Below are 11,311 nucleotides of genomic sequence, written 5' to 3'. Positions count from 1 at the left end.
ATGATATGCTGATGTGCTTGTTGTATATCCTATTAAGGCAGATGAGTGAGTCGATGGTTTGGTGTCATCCTTACAGAGCAGGTGGCTCGCAGTTACTCTACTATGGAATCAGTATCCGTGGCCACTCTTAGTGATGATATCACTGAGGTTCAGGTGTACAATATGCTACTGGTCAAAGATTTAGAAAACAACAATCTTTCCTTAAAAAAAGAAGAAACTCAAACAGTTCAAGTCCAATATAGCTTGAAATGGTACAAAGTGGTAAACTGCCAGAGATAAAAAAAAAAGGTAGAAGGTTAAAATGTTACTGCAGATATCAAACAGTGCTGTTACCGTATTTAATTAATCATCTTCATCATTGCAGGTTAAAGGGCAACTATTGACGTCTATTAATTTAATTAGAACTGGTTGATAATGAATTGGATTCAATTAGACTGCAACTGTTAAAGTATAAATAAAGCTGAATTGAATTGGATGGATGGATGGATGGATGGATGGATGGATGGATGGATGGATGGATGGATGGATGGATGGATGGATGGATGGATGGATGGATGGATGGATGGAGATGTGACATATTGTTTCATAGGGTTAGGTTCATGGAAAGGGATTAGCAGTGACAGTAAACACCTACAGACTCAGCTCTGGTCAGTTAGTGAACGTCTACCTTCACTTCTGAGATCAATACAGCTGATTCATCTGACAAATCATTTAGTTTTATGTAATAATCTTATAATTGAACTGAAAAGTGTTTCTGTGTTTTAGAAGTGACTGAAGGAAGGATTAGGTGGGTAAATGACTTAACCCACAAAAGCCCAACATGACAGATTTGTTACATTCATTTTCTGAGATATTTTGCTTCAATTTATGGTATAAACTTTGTTCAAAATCCTGTTGAACACAATCTGATACTTGTCTTCTGTCCCCTAATAGATACCCAGAAGCAGAAAACCACATTATAATATTTTTAAAATATCACATGGTAATAAATGGTAGACCCCCTTCCCCACCCCCCAAAAAAAACATTGATTTTTTTTGTTACATTTTGTCAAAGGGCCAAATAAAAACCTCATATTAAAAGAAAATGGACTTTTCTTACCATTTTTTCATGGGTTGGGCCTTAGAGGTTTAAGGTAGAATTCCTGCCAAGTTAAACACAATTAAATTAAATTAATTAAAATGAACATTTCCTAACCACATCATTATTAGTCAGCTCAATGACTGGTTTATTTTTAATGTGATTTTGGGTCATAAACTGTTCTCTTATGAAAAATATATAAATAAATAAAAATGAATGTATTGATGTGGGGGTGTATGGTGTATGGAGTGTCCCAGGCAGGTTATTCCCTTACAGGATCTCAGTACAACATCCTCAACATGGTTCATCTCTCTAGTTTTTCTGAGTCTAGGTGGCCCTTCTTCAGTTTCTAAACCCATCCCCCAGCTGTCCAACACACATTCCTGTTAGCCAGCCCTTGTTGGAGTTGGATGGTAGAGTCGGGTGGATGGATTATGAGAGTGTGAGGCTCGTAAAAGGCCTGCCATGGTCTTTTTCTGTGTGACGGATTGCTGAGAGACTGAACAGGCCTGCTTTGCATGAGAAGAGAAGGCAGCAGGGGGAAGAATAGAGGTCTATTCAATGAGGCCTGTCAACTAAAACCACCCTCCTGCACCAAACCCTTTTACCCACCCCTCATCCATTCCTTCATCATTTCATCTCTCCTCCTCCTCCCTTGTTCTCCCTCTACAGTCTCCAGCCCATTCTCCTTCATTTTGTGGTTTGGTTGGTTTGTTTTCATTGGCTCTTTCTCACCCTTCTGCCTACTTACACCCCCACTTTGCTGCCATCCTCACTTCTTATTTAATCCTACTTCATTTCTGTCAGATCAGAGTTCCCGTTCTTTCCATCAAAATGTTTTCATCTTCATATGTTCCACACCATTTCAGTCCTGTCCTTGTTTTGTGGATATGGTGGATAAGTTTCATTACCAAAGTTTCTAAACTGAATACAGACATGCTGATTAAATCTACATTAAGTTAAACCCAAGTTAAACATTTATACTTTAGTTTGGGTAACTAGAGAGCAGGAAAGAATTCACATAAGACATGGTTTGTAAAGTGATTAAGGTGTTTGCACTTTAAGTCAACAGAGCATCAACCACATCCAGGCACACAAAATAACTTAACATGTTTAATTTACACCTGCAACAAAACACTGTGGTGGTTTGTTCAGAAAGTTGAGTAACATGTAAAAAAAAACCAATTACTATGATCCAGAAATCTCATCAATTCATATTTTATTCCCATTAGAACAACATATCAGATGATGAAACGGAGAAATTTTACCATTTCATGGAAAATATGCGCTCATTTTAATCTGAACCAATCTGTAAAATGTTGGAACAGGGACAACAAGGGGCTGGAAAAGTAATCAGTACAAATAAAAAACAACTGGAGGAGCATTTGACAATTAATCAGGTTAATTGGCAACAGGACCCACTCATGGTACTGACCCGGTCTGAAAAGAGCATTTCAGAGAGGCAGAGTCTCAGATGTAAAGATGAACAGAGGTTCACCGATCTGAGACAAACTGGGTGTAAATATTGTTGAAGAATTTCAGAAAAATGTTCTTCAGTGTAAAATTGTTAAGACTTTAAACAGTTTACCATCTACAGTGTAAAATATCATCAACAGATTCAAAGAATTAGCTTTTTTTACCTTGTTCACCTGTTTGGTCAGGATGGGCGATTGAATCAAAGTCAAGATTTGATGCATTTCGTATTGCATCAAATATTGTATTTATTATGAACTGGCTTGTATGAATAAGATTTTATCACAGTGAATTGGCTTGACTCTTGAATTGATTTATTTGAAGAGCCCCGAGTTGATCTTGTGAATTGGCGCTATACAAATAAGGCTGAATTGAATTGAATTGAATTGAATTAAATTGAATTGAATTGAACTGAATTAAACTGAACTTAACTGAATTGAACTGAACTGAATTGAATTTAACTGAATTGAATTTAATTGAATTGAACTGAACTGAACTGAATTGAACTGAACTGAATATAACTGAATTGAATTGAACTAAATTGAACTGAATTGAATTGAACTGAGCTGAACTGAATTGAATTGAACTGAACTGAATTTAACTGAATTGAACTCAATTGAACTGAACTCAATTGAACTGACCTGAATTGAACTGAATTGAACTGAACTGAATTGAATTGAACTGAACTGAATTGAACTGAATTTAACTGAATTGAACTGAACTGAATTGAATTGAATTGAACTGAATTTCAAACTGGATGTTGATATTGCAACAGGCAGCACCACATTAAAAGCAGACCTGATTCTCTACTGGAAACCACTGCATGGACTGAGAAAGACTTCCAGAAATCACCGTCTGTGAACACAGTTCACCCTGAAATCCACTAATGCAGGTTAAAGCAGCAAAGGGGTTCAGGTTTAGTTAGTTTGGAGTCTTGGTCTAGTTATTGTTTTTTGTTTTTAGTCATTTTGTTATCCCCTGTGTGTGTTATTTGGTTTGGCCAAACCACTATAAGTTACCCTCATTGTGTCATTGTGTTAGATCAGTTTTCCCCTCAGTTAAGTTTGACTTAGTTTAAATGACATTTTTGAGTATCGTTAAATCTAGTTGAATTCTTTTGGATTTTTGGGTCAATAAAAACCCAGGTTTTGAAATTACTTTCTGTGTCCTCACTGCTTTACTGCTTGGTCCATGACACTACTCAAAGTGCTTTACATTGCTTGTCTCATTCACACACAGTTGTGTGTCCACACACAGTTGGAAAACCACTGCTCTTTCTCCTGAGCTACAGCTGCCCTCACTATTCAGATACATAGGTAAATGTTGCTGGTGGTTTAAAAAGAAAAGTGATATACAAATACAGTACATTTAGCATCATATTAATTATATGATAATTATATATCAAACAATGCAGGAAAGTGTGAACTGCTGCCATCTAAAAATGTATTAGTGACCTCTAACATGTGACACCTAAATTGTTGTTCATCTGTAAAGGGAACATTGCATTTGGTCCAGAAGTTTGCATTTAAATCAGAATCAGATGTATTTTATTAAACCCAGACTGGGAAATTTCAGAAATTTGTCCCACAATGTTGCTTTTGGTACAGAACGTTGAAGCTGATCCAGATTGTTGAATTTGGTCAAGAATGCAGTTCCTGTTTACCTGATCCAGGATCATGTCCTGTTGCTTCCTTCCTGTTTTAGAACTGGTGGTAAGGTTTTGTTGGTGGTTTATGAGGCCTGTTCTGGACCTTCTCCCTTTTGTCTTTCAGTAGTTTGACGACCATGGTCCAGGCCACTCCATCTCATCAGATGTGTTCAGTTATCCTGAGGGATCAGGTTCTTACTGTTGGGGCCCCAGACAGAAGCAATGCCATGCTGGGCAAGAGTCAGCACTTCCAGTTCTTAAGTTTTTCATAATTTGGCTTTTTAAAGTGTTTGAAGTTCATGTTTACTATTAATTTTATTTACTTTGAACGTTTTATTTTGCTTGTTTGTGCTGCATTAATGAATTTTTAGGCTGTTTGCAGTAAATAAATAAACAAATAAATAAATAAATCTACTTTAACTCTCTGAACTTTCGGACCAACACGCCTGTGGGACCGACCCGATCAAGAATGTCCCCCTCCCAACTTCTCCGTCATCAACAAGTGTCTCGCGCAGCGTTGGAAACCATTCAGATTCAAATTTAGACTGAGTCGTCCTGCACCCGGACAGGGGGAGTGTGTGTGAGTGCGGGATCAAATGAGTGTGTGATGTGGATCTGGCAGGTGCTGCTCGCGCTCTACAGTCTTTCACCACCAGACTTTGAGAGGACCTGGACGGATGTGGATCATCAGTGTCCGGCTGTGACGGCGTAATTAATTAATTGGACTCAGCCGGTAGAACCTGCCGGGAAACCGAGCCAGAAGTCTCCTGGTGGACGGTGTCTGTCTTCAACTCTTCTTCTGTCCAACATGTACAGCCTGATGGAGCACGAGCTGAAGCCAGCTGGTCAGCAGCATTCCCACCAAACTTCACCGGGAATGTCGCCAATCACCGGGAACCTGAGCGGGAGTTTGGGAGGCAACGGACCCTCTCACCCGAAACCAGCATGTGTACCCGGAACCGACCCCATGGACAAAGTGAAGAGGCCCATGAATGCGTTCATGGTCTGGTCCCGGGGCCAGAGGCGGAAGATGGCCCAGGAAAACCCCAAAATGCACAACTCAGAGATCAGCAAGCGGCTGGGAGCGGAGTGGAAGCTTCTGACCGACGCCGAGAAGAGACCCTTCATCGACGAGGCCAAGAGGCTCCGGGCGGTCCACATGAAGGAGTATCCGGACTACAAGTACAAGCCCCGCCGCAAGACCAAGCCGCTGCTGAAGAAGGACGCTCCGGTGGGAAAGTTCCCGCTGTCTGCCGGGAACCTGCTGGCGGCGGCGGCGCAGGGTCAGGGCGGCAGTCCCCGGATGGAGGGCTACGGATGGGGTCCCACCGGCGGATACACCGGCATGCAGAGCGAGGCGCTGGGATACGGTCAGCAACTGCACCGGTACGACTTGTCCGCTCTCCAGTACCCTCCTGGGATGACGGCGGCGCAGACATACATGACCGGAGCCAACTCATACAGGTGAGCCGACTCATCAGGTGTGCCGCACGAGAGCTCACCCCACTCATTCTGTCACACACAAATCCAGGTGTGTGAACAGGAATCCAGTTTATATCAGGGATACCAGTTTTCCCTTTCGATAATACACAATTACTTTGATATATCTATCTATCTATATATATATATATATATATATATATATATAATCGACAGTTACACCGATACTTTTGCTCCTTGAAGGAAAATCACGTGATAGTTCAGCGTGGTTTAACCAGTAAAACTCCAAACCATGTTTTATTTTGTTTTTAAATATAAAAGTGCATGTAGTTAGCTGAAATCTTTTAGGCCCAGTCAACATCCGAACATATTTTCAGGACAGCCTTAGTTGCCAGATTATGAGGCTAAAATAATGTAAAATGACTGTATGAATAGATATAGCAGCATTAAGGCCGACCAGAAGAAGAAAGCAGAATTTATTACTAACAAAACTTTGTAGTAATAGCACACAGACCAACAGTGACCAAGCCTTTTCTCATCTGCACATCATTCTTTCTAGTATTAGCTTGAGGAGAAAAAAATATTAGCATTGAAACAAACACAACAGAAACTATTTACATATTCACACTTTTTACTTTTTTTGTGCTTTACTTTTTTGGGGTTATTTGTGTTACTATTTACCTTCTATCCTCAAAAAGCCAACATAGCTGGTATTCTGCGCCATCCTGCATCAAAAACATCTTCTTGGCTTTATTCTAGCCATAGAGAACCATTATTTGTGTTCTGTTCAGACATAAAACTTTCTGCTCACTTGTTGATCTTTGGCTGCTCCTGATTGGACATTATCGTCAATTTAAGTCATCTGATTGGTGGAAACTTTGACAGGAAGTGGCTTCATAATAATTTCCGGGTCTAAAGGTCTCTTAAATGTCTCTTAGCAACATAGTAGTGATAGTGATTTTTTTTTTATGATGAGATATAATATATATGATAAATAATGTTATCATAGATCACTCATTTTGAATTTACCATATAGTCTCTGAATAAACACTAGATTTTGTGGCTGGATTGTAAACCTCTTGGATGAGATATAAATGCCTGGAAGACTTCAGTAGATCACCTAAAGGTAAGCGATCCATCACAATTTACCCCACCGAGTTACACACTATCGTTCCAGAGAAATGGGTGACAACTAAACCTTTAAAACTCCGGACAGAAGGGAATCCTGGATTTATCAGTCAACGTTAATCCTGCTGGACATCGTAGTTTGAGATATTTATTGGTCGGCCACCCCGTTAAACATTTCCTGGATATGCCTATGGGCAACAAGTCATCAAAATGCATTCATCAAGAATCAGATCAGTTTTGGTTCTAACGTCATAGAAACAGGATTCATATCATTTCTACTTTTCCACGTTTGGTTCTGATGGCTCTTGCTCCAGATTGGAGGAATCTGGTACTGGCTCAGGACTGAACGGATTCACTTGTTTAGGAAAAGTTCCTCCTGAGTCTGAGTGATCAGAAATGTTCCACTGGAATATTTATCAGAGCAGCCATCTGTGCAGTTTACAGGAGGTGGGAAGTCTTCTGGTTGGGACAAAGCTTTGGACGAATGGGGGGGTCAGGAGGGGATTGGGTTTGTGGGTGGCCTCACACAGAGCAGCTCCGCCTGCCATCCAGTCGACCTGATCAACATTCCGGGGAATGCCGCATGCATAACAAGTAGGCAGGAGTTGTTCCAAAGGCTGAAGGAACTCAAAACATCAGATCCAAGCAGATTTCCCACCGTTTGTCGTTGATGATTCAACTAATAAAGTTAAAAGGATGGACAAAAAACTAAATCAGACTGGTGGAACTGGTTTAATTCCAGTTAAGAGAAGAAAGTTTGAGGAATAACAGATTTATTGACACAAACTTTTCTTGTCACCAGGAGAATGCTAGATCCTCCGAGTTCTAACTCTTATATATCACTATTTTCTTATAAATGGCAGTATGTAAATTGTGATGGATGGCTACCCTTTAGGTGATCTATGGAAGTTTTCCAGGCATTTATATCATGTCCATGAGGTTTACAATCCAGCCACAAAATGTAGTGTTTATTCAGAGATGTAAATCCACAATAAGTGATCCACGATATTGCCATTATTTATCACATTTTATCTTAAAAATCATCACTGTCACTACTTTGTTGCTAGGAGACCTCTATTTTTACTCTGAAATTATGATGGGACCACTTCCTGTGAAACTTTCCACCAATCGGAGAGCTTAAATTGATGGCAATGTCCAATCAGGAGCAGCCAAAGATCAACAAATAAGCAGAAAGTTCTATGTGTGTCTGAAAGGAAGAAAAATAATGCACCTTTATTGCTGGAATAAAGACAAGACATTTTTGATGCGCCAAAAGCCAAGTGTTGGAGTTGTTTTTGTGAGGATAGAAGGTAAATAGTAGCATAAATAACTGTAAATAGCAAAAACCAGCTGGAACAAATAGTGTAAATCTGTAAATAGTTTCTTGTGTGTGTTTGTTTCAATGGTAATATTTTTTTCTCCTGCAAGCTAAAACTTGAAAGAAAGATGTGCAGATGAGAAAAGACTTGGTCACGGTTGATCTGTGTTAGTACTACAAAGTTCTGTTGGTAATTCTGTTTTGTTTTGATTGACCGTTTACGCTGTTGATACATTTATTTTACATAATTTTAGTCTGATAATCTGGCAGCTGAGGCTGTCCTGAGAATGTCGGATTAACTGGGATTGAAAGGGTTCAGCTCCTACAAAAAAAAGAAAAATGAAACAACAACAAAAACAGACTCTTTGGAGTTTTAAGGTGAATTCAGATAATGATGTTATAAAATTCAGAAGACATGTTTACTTTTGTTTCCATGTTAAAAAAAACTTGATCTACCAGTCAGAATCTGAGTGGCCCAGTATGGACCAGTCAGAACTTTCTCTGCTCTGGTTTTAAGTTTGATGTTCTTTTAACTATCCATCCTCCCTCTGTCCACAGTCCCATGTCCTACAGCAGCAGTCCTCAGCAGCCCAGCCCAGTCACCATGTCCATGGTGAAACCAGAACCGGTGACCCACTCGCCCTCAGCTGGGACGCCAAACCATCACCGGGGCCCCCTGCAGGGGGACCTCAGAGACATGATCAGCATGTACATCCCTGGACCGGGAGGAGATGCCTCAGACCCCGGGTCCAACCAGAGGGGCTACAGCAGCGTTCAGCAGCACTACCTCACCGGGACCGTCCCACTGACTCACATCTAGACCTGCAGCAGAACCGGGCCGGTCTTCAGGCTGGAGAGTCAGAAGATGTGAAGTCCTGTCAGAGATCAGGTGATGTTTCCATCTCGCCAGCATCTACCCACTCATTCCACAAGATAAACTCTCTGTCCACTTCTTCATGCTGGTTGGACTGGTTCCTCCAAGGACCTCACACTGGCCTCAGTTTGACCTCTGAGGGACCAAAGTCAGCTGATCCAGATCAGGGTTTGTTCTGGTCTCACATGGTCTTGGCAGACTTTCAGCTGATGATCTCATCAATGTTGGTGGACCTGTGGACCATCATCGTCCCTCCCCCATCTTGCCACAGCCTGAAGCTCCGCCCACCTCAGCTGGTGATCAGACTCACCCAGCTGAAGTTCTGCTCTCTGGTCCTTCTGGACTTTGTTCCATGGAAACAGACTTGTTTAATTTGAGATGAAGACCTGCTGCTGAGGTCCAGCTCGGACCAGAAGCAGGGCTGGATTCTGGATCAGATCTGCCGGTTTCCTTGTCCATGATTAGTTTTTAGATTCGATGTGGTCTTGTTTTTTTCTTTCTGACAGATCGCTGTTAATCTTCTTGTTTCTATGAACTTAGATCCAGTTTTTAAAAGTTCTGTTCTAACTTGTTTTTTTTTTTGTTGTTGTTTTTTGGCTTCCTGACGGCAGATTTTTTTTCCTTCCAGCCACATGAAACTGAACCTGAATGTGGACCACGAGCTGGTACCGGAACCAGGTCCAACGTGTGTGAAACCACTTCTGAATGTTTACATTAACAGCAGGTTTCTGGCCTGAAGGATTTTGGAGAAGATGTTGTAAATGTGGAGTTACAGGAAGGTTTCTGTAAATACTGTCTATGTTCAGACTCTGAGAGTCTCTTTTTCATTAAAAACCTCTGATGGAACTCATGTTAATAAAGTTCAAACCTTATTCACTAGTCATTTTTTACAAAATACATTTTCTACAAGATATTCAGTCATTTACACTGTAAAAAGTATGTTGGAGTTACTGAAAAACGTTAAAGTTGTTTCCAAAAAAATATTCAAGTTTTAAGAATTAACTGGGCTGATCTGAGTTCTTTTGAATCTGAGTCTCAGTCCATGAGGTTGAAGAGGAACATGATCAAATCTGTAAATTAGATCTTGTGAACAGGTTTTACCTCATCGAGATGAACTGGTTGGTTTTAACCCCTTTTTTTCCTCTTTTAAATCCTTTCTAGTATATTGTCCCTCAGTTTCTGGCCATTTTGGTTGTTTTACTCCATATCGAATGTTTGTAAGAAAATGCTTTTCTAGTAAAAATTTACATAGTTTTCATAAATTGGCTGGGAACAGATTTTCTACTCTTTCAGGTCATTAGAGGACAAAAAAGTCCTTCTAAAAACTGATATAAAACATTACAGATTTAAATTCTTTCAGTCTTAAAAATAACGCAATGATGATTATTTTAAAGCTTTAAATTGCCTTTTGATTAGTTGCTATCATGGTTAAATGCGTTGGGGGGTATTTTTGTATATTAGATGCTGGATTAATCTTAAATGTACCAAAGATTCATTACACTGATTTTGATGCATTTTTTTTGTTTGTTTTTTTACAGCATCAAATGTAAAATTAAATGCCATCAGGTCAGAGGATAAAAGTCCCATTAAAACCACAATAAAATCATAAAAATGGTATAACAAGATACATCTTTAAAAAGAAAAATAATCCTTGTAAAGGATTAAATTACATACTTGGTATTTATTAGACTAAAGTTAGAATTTGGAGAAAAAGTGGAAAAAAACTTTTTATATAATTTTTTGGGGGGGACTTTTTGTCCTCTGATAACCTGAAAGGCTGGTAAATTAGAGTAACCTACATGGTTGAGAAAGAGCAGAAATACACAAAAAAGTGAAGATAAAGTTACCTCGCAGTAACTGGAGAGCAGTCACATGACTACCAACATTAATTATAAATCCTTCGTCTTCATCATCAATCATTCTAACAGATAAACTGTAGTTTTTATGTCTAAAACATATATAATGAAACTATGATGAAAGGTGTACAACTGCGGTTATGCGGTTACTATGGGAACCAGAAAATGTTTTCCTGAGAACTGATGTCTTCACACCAGGAGATTTGGAGCTAGAGGTCATTGAGGTGACATTAACCTCTATTTATACAGGTAGTCCCAATGAGACACAGCGTCTCATTACAAGAGAGAAGGAAGGTTTACCTGTCCTAACATAAGATGGTGTTTAGACATTTTACTCCCACTAAACAGCTCAGTTTGATTTATTGGAGTATAACAGAGAGAGAGAAAAAAAACTAAATGGGAGAAAATGGTTGAAATTAGGGTTTATTTTTTATTTTAATCAACTTTTTATATGCAAATTATTGATCATCAAATAAAAACTACAGGATCATTTGCA

At 39.5% G+C, this 11,311-nt stretch overlaps 1 protein-coding gene across 1 annotated transcript; it reads left to right on the top strand.

Annotated features, from left to right (window-relative positions):
• The first annotated feature begins 4,739 nt into the window (after positions 1-4,739).
• sox19b (SRY-box transcription factor 19b) lies at positions 4,740-9,831 on the top strand. The gene is made up of 2 exons (XM_041984881.1): positions 4,740-5,663; positions 8,644-9,831. Exons 1-2 carry the CDS (start codon positions 5,008-5,010, stop codon positions 8,903-8,905), a joined length of 918 nt encoding a protein of 305 aa, XP_041840815.1. The 5' UTR covers positions 4,740-5,007; the 3' UTR covers positions 8,906-9,831.
• Positions 9,832-11,311: the final 1,480 nt, after the last annotated feature.

The sequence above is a fragment of the Melanotaenia boesemani genome, chromosome 5 (genome assembly GCF_017639745.1).
Source record: "Melanotaenia boesemani isolate fMelBoe1 chromosome 5, fMelBoe1.pri, whole genome shotgun sequence".
NCBI lineage: Eukaryota > Metazoa > Chordata > Actinopteri > Atheriniformes > Melanotaeniidae > Melanotaenia > Melanotaenia boesemani.
The sequence above is the reverse complement of the archived record's forward strand: the minus strand, read 5'-3'. Positions and strand labels throughout refer to the sequence as shown.